Source organism: Ictalurus punctatus, chromosome 28 (assembly GCF_001660625.3).
Source record: "Ictalurus punctatus breed USDA103 chromosome 28, Coco_2.0, whole genome shotgun sequence".
Lineage (NCBI taxonomy): Eukaryota > Metazoa > Chordata > Actinopteri > Siluriformes > Ictaluridae > Ictalurus > Ictalurus punctatus.
This window is the reverse complement of record NC_030443.2, coordinates 14,247,487-14,273,079: the sequence shown is the minus strand read 5'-3', so window position 1 is coordinate 14,273,079 and position 25,593 is coordinate 14,247,487. Positions and strand designations below refer to the sequence as shown.

General features: G+C 41.8%; 1 protein-coding gene across 1 annotated transcript; it reads right to left on the bottom strand.

Annotated features, from left to right (window-relative positions):
• Positions 1–25,593, bottom strand: LOC108260444 (leucine-rich repeat-containing protein 75A). Its single transcript, XM_017460750.3, has 4 exons — positions 23,697–25,593; positions 19,553–19,681; positions 16,069–16,181; positions 1–4,433 (listed from the first exon to the last, which is right to left on the bottom strand). The coding sequence occupies exons 1-4, from the start codon at positions 23,925–23,927 to the stop codon at positions 3,959–3,961; spliced, it is 948 nt and encodes a 315-aa protein (XP_017316239.1). The 5' UTR covers positions 23,928–25,593; the 3' UTR covers positions 1–3,958.

Genomic DNA, 25,593 nt, shown 5'->3' with positions numbered 1-25,593 from the left:
TATTATGAATAATAGTCTTTAATCAAAAACATTACAAACATCAACAGGATTGTGTTGCAGCTTAATATCTTCAATGGAAAATTTTAAGGAATACAATTACATCATCGTTTTCTCTCTCTCTCTTTTCACTCTGAATCAAACAAATACTCTGAAGATGAAACAATCCTGAACGCTTGATTGGATGGATGGAACTGAACCCATCTCCTCCCGTCACTTCTTATATGAATAAGTGCTGCTGTTCCTGACTAACGCATTTTGTTCAGTGCTATTATTATTTATTTTTTTTTTACGTATTTGAGTCAGAAAACAAGTCTTCATTCTATGTACACTCTGCTAGAAGTAACAACCCAATTAGCAGCAGCCGCATAAACGAATGAATAATTGATGACATAATTTATAATTGCTTTGTTCCTTATAACCGTGGTATCTCTCATGAGGTTACTTCAAGCCTGCAGTGGAAGTCTTTAGGACAACAATGTAGGAGTAGAAGCCAATAGCCAATAAAGCTGAGTAATGTGCGTGTCTGCTGGTCAAGTCTGAGCTATAGAGCAGTTAAGCAAGCATGACACTGCTACAGCCATGTCTAAATGACGCTTAAAACAGGATTACAAACCGGGAACATTCGTGATAGCTGAAGGTTTAAAACTAGAAATGGTCAAGCTCCTGTAATAAGTGCGGTCTTAATCCAGGCATACATTGTACAGTATCAGGACTCTTGGTCTTTGGTGACAAATTACACTGCACTAGAGGAGGAAAGCAATCCCACTATCTCTACCTGTATCGTAAACACTGGAAAACACTAGGAAAAAATCCCAGAGGTATAAACATCAGCACTGTCAGCATGGCTCTGACAGTTCCTCAACCTCAGCTACATCATCCCAGTTCATAATCGATCTCAGCTAGTGATGTCCGAAAGGCTTTTTTAAATTGATATCTTTTGAAATGATTATTTTTGTCCGCACCCCCTTCTAGTTGGTTGTGTTTCTCAAAATATAAACAACCTAGCAGCTGGAATTAAAACAGCAATCCGGAACAGGCGGTTACTAAGGATGCAGAAATGAATAGCGCAGCACTGCATGTTCATGTTAATAAACATGGTCTTTGTTTGTCCTGCGAGCTTCGTATCTGACCGCTTGGTCATGCCTACATGAAAGCTAAAACCTCCTGCTCACATGACGTTTTTGATAACGGTCACGACACACACGTCTACTCGTAACCAGATGTGCTGTGAACATTTCTGGCAGGGTTTATTAACAAAGAAAAAAAGCAATAGTGCACCTCCTATTCATATCTGCATTTGTATGGAAAATATTATGTAGATTTGTCATGCAGTTGCGAGTTCCTCTCCTGCACCTGCAAGTTTATTTCACGCAACTGGGTTTTTTTCAACCCTGCAATTGTTAGTTAATATCTCACACTTAGAAAGTCTTGCATTTGTGAGTTAGTGCAACTTCAAGCTTCTGCTTAATAAGTTATCTCCTACCTCGAACCAAGCCACACCAACGCCGCAGGATTGCTATCTCGTTCAACCAAAAACATTATGAAATGTAAATCTATCAAAACATATTTCTTAAATGTTTGTTTGTTTGTTTAGCCCTTCTGTCACTTTATGTAGGAAAATGGCTCTGAGAAAAATGCCTGTCATTCATGGCTTAATTTATTATTATATATTGAACATTTCCTATTTTTAAAAAAAACAAAAGTTTTCAGACAAAAGCTACTTTTTAATATGATGCTCCTGAGCTGCCGTGAGTCACCCTGACAGGCCTGCACTAGTGGAATTGGTGAAAAATTTATTTGTACTCGTATGTCATACGCCGGCTCAGATACGATAAACATCATCAAACCCCAATATGAGGCATTATGATGATGAGAGTCAGCCAATCAGGGTGGGGAGTAATTAAGGGCAGTGGTGGCTTGACGGTTAAGGCTCTGGGTTACTGATTGGGAGGTCAGGGATTCAAACCCCAGTGCTACCACTGTTGGGTCCTTGAGCAAGGCCCTTAACCCCCTCTGCGCCAGGGGCGCTGTATCATGGCTGACCCTGCGCTCTGACCCCAACTTCCTGGTATGCTGGGGTATGTGAAGAAAAGAACTTTACTGTGTTGTAATGTATAGCTGACCAATATAGCTCATTATCATTAATTATGTAAACAAACCGAACAGAAGTCAAACTGAGTGAATATAATACAATAGAGGATATATATATAAGGATTCAGGCATATATCACGAGTTTGATATTTTTTCTTGCTGAACATTTATTTGGCTAGTGAACGATAAACAGCTCATTTATTCTCATCGGGAATTTACATCATCGCCCAATAGTGAAGTTATTTAGCTAGAAGGAGAAGACTACTGACTGACTGCGCATTATGCAGTTTGGGATGCAGCATTAAATTCTCTGTGGATGTGTATTGACATGGCAGTCATAGCCATGAGATTAATCCATGCAGTGAAGAACGATGCAGCACGACCCATGTTCTGAAACCTTCTTCCTCAACTAGCTTGCAGCAGCATTTTACTAGCAGAGGGAGCAAAATTCCAAAAATCGTTCATCCTTTAGCTTTAAAAATAAAAGAAATATACGGTGTATAAAAGTGTTAACAATTTCAAACGTATTATTTTTACGTTTTTCCTAGGGCTCGGAGTATAGTTCACCAAGCTACAGTGGACACAGGCTCACTAAAACATGACAAGAGCGGGTGACATTTTCCCAATCTTCAACTGTCCCGTTTTACTAAGCCTGTGCCCACTGTAGCTTCAGATCCCTGTTCCTGTCTGATAGGAGTGCAAACTGATGTGCTCTTCTACTTTTACGGCCCATCTGCCTCAAAGCTGTGCGTTCTGAGCTGCTTTCCTGCTCACCGTGGTTGTAAAGAGAGGTTATTGGAGTGACTGTAGTCTTCCTGTCAGCTCAAACCAGTCTTACCGTTCTGTGTAAGCATTATTCACTGTTGTGCGTCAAAAATCCCAGGAGATCAGAAGTTTCTGAAATACTCAAACCAGCTCGTCTGGCAACGGTAACCATGCCAAGTCACTGACATCACATTTTTCCTGACTCTGATGTTTAATGTGAACATTAACTGAGGCTCTTGACCTGTATCTGGATGATTTTATGCACTGAGCTGCTGCCACATGATTGTTGGGATTGGACAATTGCGCAAATGATCAGGCGTACAGGTTTTTCCTTTTAAACCGGATAGTGAGTATATAGTGAATCAGAAGCCATTCGGGTTTTGGTACAACTGTGCATACATCCTGTGTGAAGTTGAATACAAGATAGCAGACGTGTAATATTAAGCTAACCAAGAAAACATTTTGTGGTTCAATGAAGAATTTACAAATCTGAAACTTTAGACTGTATGATGAAAGTATAAGCATGATCATAGAGTCACTCAGAAGAGGGTCATGATGCATCCATGCAATTATTATTTTTTCCCATGCCTAATTTCTACCCCAAATACACTGCATGTCCAATGCAACTGAAATCTGGCCCAATTCAGAAGAATGCCAATTCAGATTAGAAAAAACAGCCTCGATTTGCACCGTGCATGCCTGGAATTAAGGGCGATTCAGGACAGTTAACAGGCACATCATTTCTCCGTCTAGTTCTGACACCCATCGGACAGGCACATTTGTGTCTTCCCAACCTGTTGAGCTCAATATATATCTTACAAAAATCTCTTATTCAGTCCCAGACCAGCCCCATAGTCCAACCAGGAAGGCGGTCCAGAGTCCAGGCTGGGTGTGAGCCCAGGGAGTCCACTGACATTGGATATATTTGATGAAGGCGACAAGTAAGGACACAAATCATGCGTAAATTCCTCGATTTGTGCCCAACTGAGAACACATATCCAGATGAAATGGAGTCCATTTATAATATGACTCCACCCACAAACACATGTGGTGGGATGAGATATCGTCATCCCAACCTCATCCCCATAACTCAACCGGGAAATCAGTCTGGATCTTCTCCAACCTCCTCCAATCCTGCAGTTCCACATGCCCCGCACCCCTGTTCTGGCTGTTCTTGAATGGTGGGTAAGTTACCCTGCTTCGGACAGCGCTTGCGCAAGCTGAGTAGAAAGGCCTGAGGCAAAGAGAAGATGTCCACGTTGTTACCGAGGTCGACCCATGCCAGAGCAGGGAAGCTCCGCGGCTCCTTGAGGGCGTCGGTGAGGTGACGCAAGACGCCTCGGGTCAACCGGTTGCCGTTGAGCACCAGGCTCTCGAGAGCAGGCAGAGCGGATAACGTGGGCAGCAGCATCAGCAGCGTATCGTCTGTGAGCTCGGTGAAACCCAGTTCAACGCTACGAACAAGGGCAGAGTTGCGCTGTAGGTACAGCACCAAGCGTTCTGCATCACGACGTGAAAGAGTGAGCCCCGATAAATCCACTGTGCCATCCGGTGACACGGAGAGGACCGCCTTTACACTGAGAGAGAGAGAATATACGTTCCCATTAAAGTGAAAATGATGAAAAATGTACAGTATAATCTGCTTCCATCACATTTTAGTTGCATCTTTTTTTCCACCTCAGTCAAGCATGCAAATATTATTTGTGACCAAACATCATTTAGTTTAGAGTACCATCTTTTAGAAGTAAACGTCAGTTTCCTACAACCCCCCAAAACATATTGGAACATCTGGGAGCTCTAAATTGCCCCTAGGTGTGAATGAGAGTGTGTGAGATATCTTGGGATTCCCAGTTTTCCTTCCAAGGAGTACTTCTGCCTAATTCCAAGTGTTGTTCTTTGTCAAGGGAGGTCTGGGAAATGTTTGAAGGGTTTAGTTTTAAAACAATTTTGAATGACATTTTTTAAAGAACATATCACAGAATCCAGTTTTACTGGTTAATTGTTTGTATTGTAAAAGTAAAATGATGTGTTCAACACTATGAAACGAATGAAATTTTCTGTTGAACTGAAAAGACTCGACTATAAACACAATCTCTCTCTCTCTCTTTTTTTTAAAAAAAAAACAGCACACTGTTTATCTTCCAGCTAAATTGCTTATGTAATGAGAAATTTATATTGTGCTTTTCTGGAATTTCAATAAAAAAAAGATTAATAAAAGAAATAAATCAGTGAGACAGATGTATAAGTGTGAAGTACATACAAGCAAAAACATTAGGAGAGAAAAGTATATCAAGTGCAGAAGGAGGAAAAAGGATGTACATTGTGGGCTGCTGTGGAATGGAAGACAGACACTTCATTTAAAAATGATGTATATGTTTAATATACGGGGCATTCGTGTGTGTGTGTGTGTGTGAGAGAGAGAGAGAGAGAGAGAAAGCAGGAGAGAGAGGAGAGAGAGAGAGAAAAGGAGAGAGAGAGCAGGAGAGAGAGAGAGAGAGAGAGCAGGAGAAAGATAAGGAGAGAGAGGAGAGAGAGCAAGAGGGAGAGAGAAAGAGCAGGAGAAAGAGATAAGGAGATAGAGGAGAGAGAGAGCAGGAGTGAGAGGACAGAAAGAGAGAGAGCAGGAGAAAGAGATAAAGAGAGAGGAGAGAGAGAGAGAGCCGGAGGGAGAGGACAGAGAGAGAGAGAGAGCATGAGGGAGAGGACAGAGAGAGAGAGAGGGAGAGAGTTAGAGAGGGAGAGGACAGAGAGAGAGAGGGGGGGGGGAGGACAGAGAGAGGGAGAGGAGAGAGAGAGAGAGAGGGAGAGGACAGAGTGAGAGAGAGAGAGGGAGAGGACAGAGTGAGAGAGAGGGAGAGAGATAGAGAGGGAGAGGACAGAGAGAGAGAGAGAGAGAGAGAGAGAGAGAGGACAGAGTGAGAGAGAGAGGGGGGGGACAGAGTGAGAGAGAGGGAGAGAGATAGAGAGGGAGAGGACAGAGAGAGAGAGAGAGAGGGGGGGGAGGACAGAGAGAGGGAGAGGAGAGAGAGAGAGAGAGGGAGAGGACAGAGTGAGAGAGAGAGAGAGCGAGCGAGAGAGAGAGAGAGAGAGAGAGAGAGAGAGCGAGCGAGAGAGAGAGAGAGAGAGAGAGAGAGAGAGAGAGGGAGAGAGGGAGGGAGAGAGAGAGAGAGAGGGAGAGAGGGAGGGAGAGAGAGAGAGAGAGAGAGAGAGGGAGAGAGGGAGAGAGAGAGAGAGAGAGAGAGCGAGCAGGAGCTCTCAGAATTTTCAAAATCAAATATTAACTTAACTGACAGCTTCCCACACAAATTATAAGACACACACACACACACACACACACACACACCCTTTCTCCTCACTTACTGTACAAGAGTGGGCATGCACACAGAAACACACACACACACACTTACACTTTTCTCTCTTTCCTACACACCTAAACCTCTGCCGGTATACATGTACATGTTGGAACCCATAGATACTAACACAAGCACAAACTCCACTCCTTTCCCCCTACACACACAGACACAGACACAGACACACACACACACACAGACACAGACACACACACACACGCAAGTGCAGGTCTCCCTCAAGGGAAACACACACGCCTGCACAAAAGTCTGTTCCTCTGAGTGTAAACAACAAAGAGTGTGCTTCTGATGAGTCATGATCAAGAAGCACTGTTCGGTTTGATTTCTGTCCTCTTCTAAACTGCATGTATTAACAGGACAGATTGAAGAGTGATAGAGGGATTGATGGAGAGAGAGAGAGAGAGAGAGAGAGAGAGAGAGAGAGAATGAGTGATGGTACTGGACATGCTCGGCTTTGCACTGTTGTGTAGCTGACTTATTCGTCCCAAAAGAACTGAACCTGTTCCATTTCCATTTCGTACAAATTATCCACTGGTATTTTTTGTTCCTGCTCACGATTGGTATCATGATGGTATTGGGGGTTTGACTAGCAGCACTGTTCACTGCTGTTTCGATTCTCAAACATTTAAATGTAAATTCTCAGAAGCTGTAGCAGTACAATTCATCATTTTATGACACAAATGTAATGCAAATGAGACGAAATGTGTGTCAGTGTGATTAGATGTCACTGTGACGTTTCTGGTGAACCAAGACAAACTCACAAGGTTTTTCTATAACATGCTTTGACCAGTCCCTCTAGGATTTCGCCATTTTGTGATCGCACAAATTAACGCAAAAATCAAACAAACTCTGCAATATTTGACAATTTTTCAAAATTACCACAGATTTTAACGCCGATTTGGGCCAAAACCTGTCACGTGACGTCATCACAACACATTCAGCCGAAGCCCTCTTCGATTCACGTGCGTCGAACATGAGTACAGCTAAAAGGTCTCATTTACCAACAAGATTCACTGCGAAAGTCAATTTTGTGCAATTGTGATTTTGCCAATTCAAGTAGTTTCCCACAAAAAAATGACAAATTTTGGGGGGAAAAAGCTGCAGCTAAATCAAGCATTTTTGGTGGAATCCTGTACAGACTGATCGACAACTTTGGCAGCTTTAAGATACCAAAACAATGTGGAAATTTTGTCAAATTTTTTTTATTTACTCTGACTTTACACTGTACAATTTTTATGCCGTCACAGACACAATTCATACATTGCAAAAGCTTCTTTTTTCCCCCAGAAGCTTTCAGTTGGCTTGCCAGTGGCCAATTTCATGTCATTACCACCAAATACAGTCAACGACAAAGTTCTGGCAGTAACCAAATTTTTTCAATTAAAATCTCATAGTATGGGCACTGCTACAAAGCTTGTCTAAAAGCCACCAGTAGGAAGTCGACAGCTCACGGATAGATACAAATACACTAGCTGTGATGACAATATGTTAATAGACAGAAAAATATCCTTTTTAACTCCAGCTTACGTTGAAGAATGTTTCTGTTTACATAACCCCATTTTTTCCGCACGTGCTCAGATCGAGCTGATTGATGACTTAAGCTGAAATTTTGAAGAATTTCGAAGTAACCCCATTTTATTTCCGGCTGATTGATAACAAGCACGGTGTAATGGTTTTCTTTAATCACAGGTCTATCGTAAGAGAATCTTCACTGTATAAGCTGACTTGGAGAATGGAGAACACGTGTTATTACAGAGTCTGTAATAGATTTCAGCAAAGCTTTTATTGGGATCATCCCCTACAGTGTGACAAGCAATGAAAAGACGCACAGTCTAAAAGAAGAATGTTGTTACTTTGACCAGTCTTGTCGTCTTGGAGGAAAATAAAGCAGAACCTAGAGTTCTGTTGTGTCCTGTATGGATCAGTCTTTGTTAATAAATGTTCAGTTAAAAAAAGAGACACCATTGGACTCCAGACTCTATTCAACCAAAATGCACAGACAGTGGCACACATATACAGGCACACACATACAGACACATACACAAAAAGACCCAAAGACATGCACAGGACCAAAATTGGAGCAATGAAAAGCCATTGTTGAAAGGGCAAGTTGTCAGTCCAACGGGTCAATACTAGCACAGTTTGCGAGGCTTTCCCAATAATGGGCAGCTTTGACCAGTGCAGCTCAGATCTATAGGCTCTGCCATCGCTATTAGAGAGAAGCTATCAGTATGCTGTGGGAGAGCCACTAACTCACAGTGACTCACTGAGGGTTGGGGAAAAGAGGATGGGGCTGATAGATCGAAATGTGAATCACACAGTAAATAACTAAGTTACTGTGCCATTCGAGCCAGACCGAAGATCTTCATGATGCATTCATTCATGACAGACGGAAATAAGGCAAACAACCGGTCATGTCCTACATACTAGGCCCTGCCATTCTCTTCTATCAGATGTGTGCATTTCTTACTCATTGATTCTTACTCGCTGTCTTTCTCTCGCAGTCTTTTACTATTTGACCAGCTCTCTCTGCCACTCGTGCTGCCTTTCGTATTCTCTGATCCCACACTCTTTTATCCCACATCCTCTACTTCTCCACAGGAATTTGAAGGTAATAAACAGGGAAGGCGTTGTAGGAACAATACAGTCCCACGAAACATGGTGGAGGTAGTGTCATGGCTTGGGCTCGCACGGCGTATTCTGGAACAGGCTCAATAATCTTTATTGATGACGAAACTCATGATGGTAGCAGCGAAATGAATTCATTAAACATTAATCGGGAGGAACTTTAATCATGCAGCAAGACAACGATCCAAAACACACTGCCAACTCAACAAAGGACTTTATCAGGTGGTAAAGTCGAAGGTTTTAGACTAGCCAAGTCAATCACCAGACCTTAACTCAATTGAGCAGATTTTCACCTCCTGAAGAGTAGACTGAAGGGAGAAACTCCCAGAAACGAACAACAATTGAAAAAGGCTGCAGTAAAAGCCTGTAAAAGCATCACAAAAGAAGTAACCAACAATCTGGTGATGTCAGTGAGCTTATTGTTGGTTGATCTTGTGGCTTGTCTTGATTATCTCGCATTTGTAAGTAGTGAAAGTGGACCTTTCAACAGAATAATGATACTAAGCACACTAGCAAATCCAACAAGGAATGGCTGAAAATGAAGAAATGGAGGGTTATGGAACGGCCTAGTCAAAGCCCGGATTTAAATCCCAAAGAAATGTTTTGGGGGGATTTGAAACAGACAGAACATGCAAGAACCTTCAAACACCTTGCAACTGAAAGAATATTGCATGGAAGAGTGGTGAAAAATTAAAGCAAACCTGGTGGACAATTATGCAAAACACCTACAAGAAGTTATTTCTGCTAAAGGGGGCAATACCTGCTTCTGAGGCCAAGCGAGTACTTACTTTTTCCACAGAAGAATATCACATCTATTCTGTTCTGTTGAATAAATCATTGAAAAATCTAATTTTCCTTGTGTTTTTTTTTCCAAGTATATCAGCTTCATTAATAGTCACTGCTTCAAAGATGATCAAATGCTTATTTTCCCAAATATGTCAGAAAAGCCAACAATTTCCATGGAGTGTACTTATTTTTTCACATGACCGCAGGAAGCACCTTTGTATACTCGTACTAGAAACCTTTCTCCTTGATTTCTTTGATACGTGCTTAAAGATGGTGGGCTTCAATCGATTTCTGACTCACAGACTGATGGATGTGTTAGACTGGGGTCCATTGTGAAGTGCCCTACTCAGTCTGAAGGGTCCACTCTGTAGGGGTGGAAATTAACGGTCTTTTGGAACACAGTCAAATGTCATTTTACAAAGCTGCAGCTGGTGGGGTTTCTCGGCACACAATCATGGACAAGAACAACTGTTGCAATTTAAAATGTAAAAGCTATGAGCTTGTGCTTAGTTAGTGATAAAAACATGGAACCTGCTACTACATGCTCCTTTCGGCTATTTTATTTACAATTTAATATCATCACGAAATATACTGTTTCTCACTTGGACTTGAGTTACATTAAAATCCACCTGTTGCCATGGCGATTTTGTTTCATTCTGAAAAAAAAAAAAAAAAAATAGCGCAAAGAAAAGTGTCCTTTGGTTTCTTTAGAAAATTTTGAAGGGCAATTTAAAGTAATGACTTTCCATTATTTCAGTTTGGAACAACCTTACAAATGGTAGTTGCGGGAATGTCCCCCATCCAAGTGATCTGCCTAAGGTTCTTCACTTCACAATGGATTATTAGATTATACATAGTGAACAAATTGAGGTAATAAAGATCATTGTTTCTGTACATTAGTATGTGTGGTAACTTTAAACACGCTGCACAACAAGCCATGCATCTCAGATGGTAACATTATATACTGTAAATGAATGTCACTAAGGGAGTTAGCAAGTTTGGCTTGCACCTCCGGGGTTGGGGGTTTGAATCCCGCTTCCTCCCTGCATGCGTTGAGTTTGCATGGTCTCCCCGTGCTTCGGAAGTTTCCTCCGGAGACTCCGGTTTCCTCCCCCAGTCCAAAGTAATGTATTGTAGGCTGATTGTCATTTTCAAATTCTCAAAAGTGTGTGAATGGTTTTGTGACTGTGCACTGTGATGGGTTGGCACCCCGTCCAGGGTGCCCCCTGCCTTGTGCCCTGAGTTGCCTGGGATAGGCTCGAGGCACCCCATGACCCTGTGTAGGATAAGAAGGTATTGAAAATGGATGGAGGGATGGATGAATGTACCTAAATTGTATTTGTATTTCTGTTTCTATTTGTAGTCTCTCATGAGTTTCACAATAATCCTATACCGTCCACATTTGGTGGCTTTTAGAAGGCATTGTAGCAGCGGTCACGCTCTGAGATTTTAATCAAAATGTTCCGACACTGACAGAACTTTGTCGTTGGCGATCTTTGGTCACATCAACTGCCATCTTAACTCATGACCAAAAAAATTATTTCACAAATAGAGCCAAAAATTGTAAAGTATAAACCTGGTTTACACAGCAAAAATTCCCACGTGCAACCATTTTTAATTTTTAATTTACAAAAGCAAACAAATAAAAAGGCACAAGCTATGCAATGTTACTTCAGAGTGCCATCAAGCTAAATTGCTGCAATATTAACTTGCTGCAATTAACTTGCTGCAAGTTTTTTTCTTTCTTTTCAGTTATAATTTACTCTTACGAAACGTAACATATTGCTTCATACTTTAATTTAATGTACGTCTAGACGTAAGCTAGCCGTGGGCATTTTAATAACAGTGCATGGAATCTGGGAAGTGAATTGTCCATCAGTGGGTCCCTTCAGTGATAAGTTTTTTATCACTTCAATTCGAAACGACCCTACAAATGGTACCCAAGGGCATTCCTGCTCTCTCATCATAGTCTCTCACTGGTTCACTCTCTCTCTACGCACAAACCCCAACCTCCTCACCCTCTTGCAATTTCGTTCTCTCGTTCCCTCTTTGTCTTTCTTTCTCTGTAACTTTCTCGTCTCTCGCCCTCTTATTCCTTCTAACTAGCTATCTTACGTTCACTAATTCTTTCTTCTTCTTGCAATCTGTCTCCTCTCCAGGTTTCTGTCTTTCTTTCTCTGTTCCCCCACCCACAGAGCATGTCTGTCTCTGTCTCTCTCTCTCGCTCTGTTCTAACTGCCCTCTAATGAGCAGGGTCACTGTGCTAAAGGGGGCTCTCCCTCCGCCAGAAGCGTGCTGAGAGATCCGAGGCCACGTGTCAGGAAAACTGGCTGGCAATAAAATGGACCACTTTCTCACAGGAAATGGGATTATGCTCCTTAATTGTCACTGGTACTCAGCTTAATTGTTTTTTCACTGCTCGGCTCTTGACACCAGTGGTTTCCGAGCAAGGAGTCACTGCACTGTTTTATAAGTGCCTGTTTAGATTAGGGAAGGTTTCACATGGACATTGACACCAGGGTGCTGTTTTTCCATCTCGGCACATCTATATTTAGTTGCAGTGTTTTCCACGTTCTTTCTCTAAAAGAAAGATTTCTAAATGCATGCTACTCAAATTCAAGATTTAATTCTGCTCTGCCTTTTCAATACACAGTCCCAAACCTTTTTTTTTTTTTTTTTTTTTTTTTGCTGTAGATTGAATAAATTTGGGTTTGAGATTAAAAGTGAGAAGAGAGTTTACAATTTCAGCTTTTATTTGCTGGTATTTAAATGTAAATGTTTTAAAAGACATAGAACATTTTGTATCAGACCAACCAAATGGTAGGTGAGCAAAAATATTGGAACACATGACTGCGGCCTGTTAGATTGATTATTTAAACAATAAATAGCTCTGAAAATTTACTCTTGGTTTTAGCCTTCAGTTTCACCTGTGAAGACTGAATTTGTCTTGTACATTTTTGTACATGATGCAAAACATACAAGATCTGTGAAACATGGTGGAGGTAGTGTCAGGGCTTGGGCTTAGATGGCTGCTTCTGGAACAGGCTCACTGATCTTTATTGATGATGTTACTCATCAGCAGAATGAATACAGAAGTTCAATCTAATTGAAATGAACTTTAATTATGCAGCAAGACAACGATACAAAACACACTGCCAACTCAACAAAGGACTTTATCAGGTGGTAAAGTGGAAGGTTTTAGACTGGCCAAGTCAATCACCAGACCTTAACCCAATTGAGCAGCATTTCACCTCCTGAAGAAGAGACTGAAGGGAGAAACTCACCGAAACAAAAAAACAACTGAAAGAGTCTGAGGTAAAAGCCTGGAAAAGCATCACAAAAGAAGAAACCAACAATTTGGTGATGTCACTGGGTCTCAGGCTTGATGCAGTTACTGTACGCAAGCGATATGCAACCAAATATTAAGTGTTATTTACATTCATTTACTTCAAGACTCATCTGCACCTAAAATTGTGTGTTCGGATACAAAAGGTTCTGTTTTATGTTGTTCAATACGTCTAGATGTAAATACCAGGAAATAAAATCTGAAATCCTAAACGCTCGTCTCATATCCATCTTTAGATCTCAAACCCAAATGTCTTTGGTGTATAACACAAACAAATGAATTGGCTTTGATGTTCCAATAGTTTCAGAGGGGACTGTATATCTATACACACACACACACACACACACACACACACACACACACACACACACACACACACACACACACCCCTTGGGAAAATAAAGATCATTACCATTACTTTTCTTAATATTAAATCAAGTATTTATGGGAATTATTCAATAAGACTCCTCAGTCCCACTAATTGTGTGTTAAAATGCCAAAAACGAATCAAATTAGACAGTAAATTAAAACAGAATCATAAAATAAATGCACCAGTCAGTAAACACCAATATGTAATGTTTGCCAATTAGCTAATGTTAACAGATCTTGACAATATCCATTATATTTAATTACCAGAGGATGCCACAAATCATGATCTCAGTTAAGATATGATTAATTGTGCAGTCATTTTTCATTTGCAGGTAGAACAGTGATTAAATCTCCACCTTCTAATCACGATCATCATTTGAGCAACTTACTCACACACATACACAGAGACTAATCACACTGAAAATTCGACACAAACGCCTCCCTCACTCTCCTAGTACTCACAATATTTAAAAGTCGACGTTCGTCGATGGTGGAATGCTTAGACGTTCGGTTTGCTGTTAATGTGATCTGTTACCCTTTCATTAACCCTTTTATATAAGGCACAGTGACAGAATAAGACAAAACAGTTTTCCTAACAGTTCCTGACAGTTTTGTCTTCCTCTGTCATTGTGCCTTATATAAAAGGGTTAATGACTCTTTGCTGTAGCAAAATCACTCAAGAAATTAGCTAGTTTATGCTCAGTGGCCATGTTTCCTAGGTGCCTAGCAACTGGAACAATTTAACTACTCAAATCCCAAACACACCATATTGTGTGTTTTTCCGATTTCCCATGTCGAAAACACATATTTATGAGTTCCATTTGAACGCACCACATGACTTGCACTTGGAAAGATTGCTCTCTTCAGAAAAGCAAGTCTAGCTACACTGCTGCCCAAAAAAGACACAAGCTGTATGCAAGGTTGCACTAAGACTAATTATTGATCTGTACATCTCTATCCATCTATCTATCCATTTTCTGTACGGCTTATCCTACATGGGGTCGTGGGGGAGCCTGGAACCTATCCCAGGGAACTCGGGCACGAGGCGGTGGACACCTTGGACTGGGTGCCAACGCATCACAGGGCATTCACATACTACGGATAATTTGAAAATGCCAATCAGCCTACAAAGCATGTCTTTGGACTAGCGGAGGAAACCGGAGTACCCAGAGAAAGCCTCTCAGGCACGAGGAGAACATGTAAACTCTGGGCACACAGGGTGGCGGTGGGATTTCAACCCCCAACCCCGGACGTGCTCACCACCAAACGAGCTCACCACGAGTCTTCAATTGGAAAACTCAATAAAGCAAATACAGCAAAAAGAAGAAGACAGAGAAAAATGAGGTAATTAAATTTGCTCTGTCTTAATGTGCCATATTTAATATAAAAGTGTTGGTGTGTGTGTGTGTGTGTGTGTGTGTGTGTGTGTGTGTGTGTGTGTGTGTGTGTGTGTGTGTGTACATGCGTGCGTGCTTGAAACCTTTGAGAATGGGAAGAATGTTCCAGAGCTAGAGAGGTCCTAATCCCATGGGTCAAGCTAAGCTTAGGGAAAATACTGCACGCACACGCACACACACACACACACACTCTCTTTCTCTCTCTAAATATAGGTCAGTTAAATCAATAGAAGTAATAAGAAATGCTTATTTTGTGGGAACAAGCAGAAGAATGATGGATGAAGAAGTTAATAAATAGGAAATGAGCTGCAGACACATTGGAAAGGTCCAATCTGTCTGTCTGTCTGTCCGTCTTTCTGTCTGTCTGTCTGTCTGTCTGTCTGTCTGTCTGTGAATCAGTTCAGATCATTTTGCTAAACAGTGATTCGATTCAGTGGTTCAAGTTTCTCAAAAATATAATAATACATTACAACTATTTCTTCTTCTAAAATTTCTCAGTGACACTAGAACCTTTAGCTCTGCAAATCCTTTGACTTTTTATTTTATTTTATTTTTTTACCTTTTTTTGCTACTTAAGAATTTCTTGTGAATATCACATCGCCTAGGGCAAACGTGTTTCGATTCCTTAGCAGGAAACTGAGTAGCTGCTCTTTCTCTCATTAAGTACATGTAATAGAAAGCTGGCTTCGGTGGAAAAACGACAAGAATTTGCCGTTCAGCACTGTTTCATCGCACGACAAGATCGAACGTGTGAGCAAAGCCAAGGACGTGGGGAGCAGTGAATAAATAAAAAGCATATTTTCACTCTTTATCCTGGTCAGAGTGGTGATGGATCCGGACCATATCCCAAGAACACTGCGTGTGAGGCAGGAAAACACCCAGTCCGTTGCAGGACACCAACCACACACACACACACGCACACACACACACACACACACACACACACTTATACATTTAGAGAGATCATTTAGAGTAGCCTAATTTACCAGCGTGTTTTTTGGAGCTGGGAGAGAATCTGGAAGAAACCCACATAGAAGTGGAGAGAACTAACCCAAGATCAGGATCCTGGATCTTGGAGACCCTGGAGCTATGAAATACCCAATTCTAAACTCCTCTTTTAGTGGTATTTTTCCACTAGATTCCTTTTGTTGGGGAATAAATCTGCATTTGCCAGTCAATGGAAAATAGCAGGATAGTGCAGTACAGTGGTGGCATCTTCAGTGGTGCTGTTACTAATTCTAAGGTAGGTGTAATTATTTTCATGTGTCATAGGAAAACAAACTGTCTAGGGATCTTCTTTTAGTGATCAGGAGCTCACCTGCCCTGGGGTTTTCCCTTCAGAAGACCCTGCCGCCTCCAACGTGGATGAGGGCTCAGGTGGTATGTCAACTGGCGACACACCTTCTCCATGGCACTCAGAGACTCACCTTCCTGTGAGAGAGAGAGAGAGAGCAAGGTCAGGTATGATGTGTTAAAATTAATCAGCTATTTATCCACTGTGCAGTTGGGTATTGATCTGTTCGACCTGAGCCTCCTGAGCCTCTTTCACAAGAAATACTCTCCATCTCTCATTCTCTCTCTCTCTTGTTCACTCTCTCTACTCACTTTAGCGCAGGCTCTTTTACTGTCAGCTCTGCAACCTGCCCCCCCCCCCCCCCCCCCACTCCCCCCCACTATCCACCCACACACACACATGGAGCTACCCAGCAGGAGCTCTCCATGGTCCAGGGCACCATGGGGCGTCTGTCTGCCCAATCACAGGCTTTATGGATTGCCTCTCACTATGGGGAGTCACAAATGGAGTCGCGTTCCAGAGTTCCAGATATGCATTTGTGACCTTGGATCACTTTCCTGCTGTCTGTTCATTACATCAAGGAGAACACAGACTGTATACATGCATACCAATCCCTACATAGGCAGCATTTGCGTCCTTTCAGAACTGAGTATGTGGATCAGATGAACTAGCTTCAGTTAATGTGCACGTCAAACAAAACGGGGAAAATGTGAGCTCAGTGAGCTCAGTGCTCGTCTTTCTCTGACCTGTCCATCTGGGCCAAAACGCGCCATGTGACATCATCGCAACACGCATTCAGCCAAACCCCCTTTGATTTCAGTACAGCTAAAAGATTTCATTTACCGACAAACATCACTGTGACAGACCGTGCAAAACTATTTCATTCGATTACCAAATAGTTTTCTGCAAAAAGGCACAAAAATCTCCACAAACTGCATCACAGATGTTTTTATTTTTTAAAACACAGCGAAATCAAGCATTTTTGGCTGCAACAGTCACAAAAAAGCTCTGAGAAATCCTGTGCAGGCTGATTATATAGACCGGTAGTACTGTATTTGGTATGAGACACAGCCCTGCTTTTCATTCAAATTATGGCTTGAGGCAGTCATGGCTGATTAATTGATTAATCAGTGGTCTCCTCCTATACGTTTGTGTTCGGGCCAAGTCTCTTGAAACTGGAGACAACAACAAAATGCGTGGATCACAGATTTTATACTGAACAGTCTAGTGGAAAAGAAAGGGCTATAAAACAGCTTCCTCCAGGAAATACAGGTACAGATAATGTGTGTGTGTGTGTGTGTGTGTGTGTGTGTGTGTGTGTGTGTTTACTTTACAGCACTGTAGTTTCATCTAGATCATGTGTCACATTTCGGTCTTCGCCACCTTTATTTATTTCTTTATTTTGTCTATTCTCTTTGCTCCAGGGGCGCAGTGTCATGGCTGACCCTGCACTCGGACCCCGCTCTTAGACCCTGCACTCGGACCCCGCTCTCGGACCCCGCGCTCTGGCCCCGCGCTCTGGCCCCGCGCTCGGACCCCAACATTCTAACATGGTGGCATATGCGAAGAAAATAATTTGTATATGTGACCAATAAAGACGCATTATCGTTATCATTATCATTATTCTTCTAATCTCTTTTCGTCTTCTCTCAGAACGCACACACACTTGCACTTACAGTGCACCCACACAAACACAAACACGCACGTATAGAGCGCATACGCACACAGACGCACAAACACCCACACGCTGTGACAAATTATCAGACTCAAATTACGTCCTCGTCTCCATTACTCTGTCTCTGCATCCGACATCTTTCCATCCTTCTGTAAGTGTGTGTGTGTGTGTGTGTGTGTGTGTGTGTGTGTGTGTGTGTGTGTGTGTGTGTCCGGTTCATTAACTCTAACAAAAACAGTAGAAGTCTAGCCATGCAGAACTATGATGAGTGACTCATTTTGCAGAAATGAGGGTCTTGCTGATGGTGTGTGTGTGTGTGTGTGTGTGTGTGTGTGTGTGTGTGTGTGTGTGTGTGTATGTGTGTGGGGGGGTATGTGTGTTTAAGCTCAACAGGCTCTATGCTAATGCCTCACTAGAGAATTTCTCTTTCATCCTCTCTTCCTTTCCTGTGCACCCATTCAAGAGAAGCTCAGCCAAACACCACAAACACACTGACGGGACACAATAGAGCTTGGGCACTGGGAAACATCAAAAACGCTGATTAAGAATGCACAGGCAGGCGCACACGCGCACACACACACACACACACACACACACACACGATGAATAATGTTTGTAAAATGAATATAAATATGGAAAGACCTGCGGCTCACCTATTAACTTCACAACCTGTGCAGAATAAAAAACTGTGTGTGTGTGTGTGTGTGTGTGTGTGTGTGTGTGTGTGTGTGTGTGTGTGTGTGCGCGTCCAGGGGGAGGGACACACATTAATAAGGATAACCAACCAAAGCAAATGACAAAAGCAAACCTCTCAAACAGCCCTGTGTTTTCAAATTAAACGGTGTGTGTGTGTGTGTGTGTGTGTGTGTGTGTGTGTGTGTGTGTCTGTGGTCCCCAGGTTGATGCTGAAGATGCTATATATAGGTGAGTGTGAGAGAGCCAGTGTTTGTCTATAAGACTGAAGTGATGGTGTCTTATATCACTGCAGCTCCATGTGCACCATCACTGTCTCCTCTCTGTAATAACCTGAGACTACAGCAGTAATGAGGAAACTCTTCTCTGCAGTAATGCTGAGTCACACACACACACACACACACACACACACACACACACACACACACACGTTTTCTTCTTTCTAAAATCAGCCGTTCTTTGTCTAAAGTACTCTAAAAATAGAACGAGTTGCTGTAAGGTTGTTGTAAATGAACAAAGGAGAAGGAATGGCATAAGGAACGAAGGTGAGAAAGATAGAAAGAAAGATGTAACTGATGCCTCCTTGTGTTCTTGATCCTTCAGCCTGTGATTTACCGTGTCCGAAGGTTTACCTCCTTCCTTTCTTCCGATCATCCTTTCCATTCTCCCATCCTTCCTCCCTTCTTTCCTTCCTGTCGTTCATTCTTGCATTCCTTCCTTCCTTCCTTCCTTCCTTCCATTCGCTCATCACTCATTCATTCCTTCCTTTCACTCTTTTATTCTCTAATATATTCGTTCATTAAGTTGTTCATTTAATTCCCTCCTTCATTCCTTCCTACCAATTTCCATAAAGGAACGAGTGAAAAAAAGAAAAGGTATACCAAAAGGAAGGAAGAAGGACGGAAAGTAAGAATAAAAGGAATGAAGGATTCAAGAAGAAAAGTAGGAAGTACAGGAAGGTAAGACAGAAGTGTAAAAAAAAAAAAAAAAAGGAAAGACAAAAGTAAGGAAAAAGGGAAGGAAGGAAGGATATAAGGAAGAAAAACTGAAAACACAGAGAGAGAGAGAGAGAGAGAGAGAGAGAGAGAGAGAGAGAGAGAGAGAGAGAGTGTGAGTGAGTGAGTGAGTGAGTGATCTCACCGTTTTTGGACAGTGCACGTAGCGAGCAAGGCTGATAATAAGGTCATGGGTGATGGGGTCCACCATACTGCGGAAGCTCGCATACCGGTACAACACATCATCCAGAGATGTCGACTCCATACCTAAATCCTACAAAAACACACACACACACACACACACACACACACACACACACAGCATCATTTGCATGCCTAAATTGTACATACAGTGAAACATGTATGTCTCATAAAAACACTTTCATGTGCAACACATGCAGGGGTGCTTCTCCAAGTGACCCCCAACTTCCAGGTACTCCATAATTATTTTTTTATTTATTTATTATTTTTCACGTTTACTTTAATGGCAGTTAGAATCAGAATACAAACCCGTTTACCCAACTCCAAGCCTCGCAATTTATCTTACAACCGAAATAGTTCTGTACATTGTAAACACACTGTCTGCACTTACACTTAGTTTGCAGAAATATATTAGATTTAATTCAGATGATTTGCTATAAAACAATATCCTGGCATTCACTAAGTACTTTTAAAATAGTCAATTTTGGTACGAAAACCACAACACTGGCAACCCTGCCATTAGCTGTCATGTCCGCTGCGCCTCCTCAACTGAAAATGTTCCTAGTGTGAGCATGGGGCAGTGTGAATCCTGTCCCAGCGGGCCTCTAGAAGTGCTGGGGCAAAATTTTATGCTTTTCATTTGTCTATAAAAAGATACATACTATGTAGTTTGCTTTTAGCGCTATATGGAGCCAGGGTCTGAGTCAGATTTAGATAACACAGTAACATGGCACATTCGACCCCACACGCTTCATTTTGCATTTTTACTCCTCAGGCAGATAATAACAGCAACAACAAAAAATACATTTAGATAACACTAATTCTAATCGAAGACATGTTCACGTTCTGCAGTAGGCTGTTTGTCACTGTAGAATTTGTCTGTTTCGTTAAACATTTCTTCCAGCAAGTCTTACTTTTACATTATTTGAATGATGTCATTTGAGGAATGTTCCTATCATTGATTCAGAAAACAGAATATGTGCATACTTCGCTTCAAATATTGAAACATTAGCGATACCGATTCAACACACGATTATTAAACGCCAGTGAGCACTAAAGCGCAGTTAAACCCTTTATAGCTCATCGGAGATCCCCTTTAGGAGCTGAACTGGAAGTTTTGATTGTTTTTTTTTTGTACTGAGTCAGACTTGTCTGGTATTGCCTGAAGTGCTGGGCCACCACCCGAGTAGTTTGAAAAGAGCCGGGTCAAAACCTCTCACCCCTGTTGCACCGGAGGGCCTGGGCTATGGAGATAAATGGAGCACTGAGTGTGCTGACCTATGATTGCACAACATCTATAAAGGTGAGGAAATCAATGGAATAAGCCTCCACTGTTGGCTACTCTACATTAAAATACTGTGAATATTTATGTTCATAGTGCCCTGCGGTAAACTGGCGTCCCAAACCAGGTCTATACCCTCCTCTCTCCTGATGTTCCACAAACCTGACCAGGATGAAGCGGTTACTGAAGATGAATTCATTAGTTCATTTTCACCTACGTGAAGCAAGGTTTTGGTTGAAGCCTAACTTTGTGAGGTTTTGTTTTAAGGTCAGGCCGCTGACATTATTGATGCTGCACCTCCATCCCTCAACGCCTCTGTTTGCCTATGGGGAATGATGGACTTCTGTTCTGGCAACTTTATGAGATGTTCAGAAAGACAGGGTTGTATGTGGGTTCTATATTGATTTGCATCGCAGTAATGAAAGGTATAGCGGCATATGTGTGGGTGTTTGCATACGAGAGAGAGAGACAGAGATTTAGACCACAGGTGCCTTAAGTATGATGACTCCAGAGTTTAATGACCATAGAGAGACAGCATAAGAGCAAATAAGTGAAATGAGGTCTTCCAGCAGCACCTGAACCTTGTTATTAGCATTAAACCAGCTAAATGACTGGAAACAAGAATTCTATCTATAAGCGCTAAAGCCAGTGAGCTTCCCTTTAATGTCCTAGCCAGGAAAATAGAGCTGTGTTCCTGTGTGTTTTGCGTTAAAGTGTACTCAACAAATACGGTGAGTGTCTGGGAGGGGCTAATGCATTTGATTGCAAACCGAGAGAGGACGTGTAGAGGCAGGTGGTCTTCCGCATTACCCGTGCACACTAATGAATGCATGAACTTATGAAATATTCATGGACTGAAAAGTCCATTCTCTTTTCTCTGAGGTATACTGTTTCTGAGAGTGAGAGAGAGAGAGAGAGAGAGAGAGAGAGAGAGAGAGGTCAGATGAAGAGGCATAATCTTTACTTCACAAGATTCTCAGTGTGTGTGTGTGTTTGAAAAGGAGCCAGAGCTTTTTTTTTTTTTTTTTCATTTTGAGATAATGCTTAAGGCTCTAACTATAAGAGACTGAGAGAGAATACAAAATTGTATTGCATTTCAATCATCTTAAAGGAATACACTAGTGCTTTTCAACTTAATCAGGGCTGTAAGCAGGATTAAAAAATTTAGTAAGGTCTCACAATCCCGGGAGCCAAGGCAACAAAAGTGGCTGTGCTTTCTGGGTAGGAGGGGTGGCATACAATCTCTCCAATGTCAAGCACATCAACACTAGCCAATCATGGGCATCTGAGAGCTCATGTATGCGGAAAAGGGCGGATAGCGCTTTCCTCCAATATTTAAACCCCTCTCATATCTAGTGTCTGGTGTTCCCTTTGTTATTGAGGTGTGTGGTGTCATCATGCCAAGATCTAAAGAGTTCTATAAGGCCTTCAGAAAAAAAGGCTGTGGATGCCTATGAGTCTGGCAAGGGATTTAAAACGATCTCTAAATTATTTGAAATACATCATTCCACTGTAAAGAAAAACATCTACAAGCGGTACAAATTTCAAGCGACTGCCGATTTGTCCAGGACTGACCGTCCAAGAAAATTTATCCAAAGAGCAGACTGTCTGATGCAAAAAGAAGTTTCCAAGACCCCTAAAATTCCATCACAGGATCTGCTAGTAAGTCTTGAAACTGTTGGTGTCAAAGTGCATGCTTCTACAATCAGAAAGAGATTGCACAAATTTGACCAGCATGGGAGGCGTGCCAGGAAAAAGCTTTTGCAAGACTACAGTTTGCCAATGAGCATATAGGGAAAGACTTTTGGAGTAAGACTCTGGACAGATGAATCAAAGACAGAGTTGTTTGCCTGCAGTAACAGCAGAAATGCCACAGACCAAAGACAGCTTTTCAGGAGAAGCACCTCATACCAACTGTGAAGCACGGTGGTGGAAATGTTATGGTTTGGGGTTGCTTCACTGCCTCAGGGACTGGACAGCTTGCATTCATTGATTCACCTGTGAATTCTGCATCATATCAAAGAGCGCGTGAAGATAAAGTGAGGCCATCTGTCCAAAAGTTGAAGTTGAACCGAAAGTGGATCTTTCACCAGGATAATGATTCTAAGCACACTAGCAAATCCACCAAGGAATGGCTCAAAAAGCAGAAATGGAGGGTTATGGAACGGCCTAGTCAAAGCCCGGATTTTAATTCCATTTTAACGTTGTCGGGGGATTTGAAACGGGCAGAACATGCCAGAAAACCCTCAAACATCTTGCAAGTGAAAGAATATTGCACCGAAGAGTGGTCAAAAATTCCAGCAAGGCGATGTCAGAGTCTGGCGGACAGTTATGCAAAACGCCTACAAGAAGTTATTTCTGCTAAAGGGGGAAATACTAGCTTCTGAGGCCAAGGGTGTACTTACTTTTCCACAGAATCTCACATCTATTGATATTTCGGTTGAATAAATAATTGAAAAAGCTCATTTTTCTTATGGTTTTGTATACGTAAGTATGGTTAAGTACTTTATTAATAGACACTGTTTCAAAGATGATCAAATGTTTGCTTGTCCAAATATGTCCCAAAGCCAACAATTTCCATAGGTGGTACTTATTTTTTCACCTGATGTGTGTGTGTGTGTGTGTGTGTGTGTGTGTATTATACACACACACATGACCATTCACAATAGCAGAAAGTGACCAAAAAAAAAAAAACTTGGCCCATTACACCACAAAAGGTCTTTGTTACTTTCAGTCTACTTGGCATCCTGTTTAAGAAAAGTGGTACTTATCTTACCAAAAAAAAATTCAATTGTGATTATGTTACCTGTCTCAGACTTTTCAGCAGCTCACTGGCCTCCTCCTGTCTCCCCTCCTTTGCCTTCAGCAGCATGTCCTGAATCATGCCAACGCGACGGTGGTACGGCGCAGGCACCCCAGGATTCTCTGGCCGCTCGCTGGAGGATGAGCGGAGCAGGAAAGAGCCCTGAGCTCGTCTCCAAACCCGCTGGAGCGGTCTGGACCCAGCCTCAGAGCCTTTGGACTGCCTAGCCCCCATCCTGCAGTGCTGAGTTCTCAGGTGTAGCTATACGCATCACGACTCCTTTTGCTGATTTGATTCTTTCTCACCATCAATGTAAACTATTGTTAATACGAATTAGTTCTGTTTGAACTTGTGCTGAATTAATTGCTTTTAGGGGCCATCTAGAAATAGGCCGCCATGTAGGCAATTTTAAAACCCAGCTGATTCATATCTACATATGTAAAAATTATTTCAATGTAAGTGATAAAAATGAAACACATTTACAATTCAAAATGGAGTAAATAATGTAAACAATAGTGTGTAAACAACACATCCTTTCAAATCGATTCGCTCTACTAACTTAAAAGAGTCGTTTAAAAAGAATCGATTCGCTCTACTCAAATAAAATGGGTAGTTTAAAAAGAATCGATTCGCTGCACTCCCTTAAAAAGAGTAGTTTCCTAAGAATCGATTCGCTCTACTCACTTAAAAGAGTAGCTTTAAAAGAATCGATTAGCTCTACTCCTTTAAAGGAGTCGTTTCAAAAGAATCGATTCGCTGAACTCACTTAAAAATAGTAACTTTAAAAGAACCGATTCGCTGTACTTACTTAAAAAGAGTAGCGTAAAAATAATCTATTCGCTTTACTAAATTAAACGAGTCGTTTAAAAAGAATCAACTCGCTCTATTGACTCGTTGAGTCGTTTCAAAAGAGTCGAATCTCTGTTATCGCTTAAAAGAGTCGTGTAAAAAGAATCGACTAGCTCTACTCATTTAAAGGAGTAGTTTCAAATGAATCTCTCTACTCACAACAGTCGTTTAAAAAGAGTCGCTTAAACAAAAAATCGATTCGCCGTACTCGCCTTAAATATCAACCGATTCACTTCCAATTTGTTGAAGGGTGGTGGTTCATTGAGCACAGGATGTACAGGTGTATTCAACGAGTATTCCTTTACTTTCTCATGTAAATAAATAAATAAATAAAAAATGACCCCAGACAACTCCATTAAAATGCCGTGGTTTGATGACAAAAATCTCCATTTTGGAAGGTTTTCAGTGATGAGTAATAATGTTTAAGAAGAACAAACCCTTCATAGGGAGGAATAAAGCAGCAAAAACAGATGGACCGCGGATATGAACGATGAGTCCAAATGTTATTCAGTTCAGTTTATCAGTTAATTCCATGAAAGAAGTCATTTCATGATAAAAAAATAAATGAATGAATAGAAAGCCGTCTTGAGTCAGACTTGAAGCTGAGGCAGAGGCAACTGACAGCTGAGAGAAATCCTGATCTGTAACGAGATACAGTATAACACCTGATGTTCACGCGACCCCGGGAGCGCGCGGAGGTAAACACACCGTCTGCCTGAGCAACTTTTACTTCCAAACAACAAAAGGAAAAAATCATTTACGACGGAAAAAACACGGTTTTTCCTCCCGAGTCTGTTGGCGTCCCCCGTTCAAAAAGGCACTGAACTAAACACGAGTATTTGCTCGAGCCTGTCTGTGCTGTTTACATCTGATACACGGTTAACACCGAGAGCGCGCGCAGCTGGTGTTCTGTGTCTCGCGCTTTCTCGGTAACTCTCTCCCTGTCAGCATGAGCCATCATCTCATTTAACCCCTCACACTGAGCTGCGTGGTTCTTAGTCAAAAACTATTCCGAGCTGCGAACTGACTGTGTGTGCATGCACAATAAACC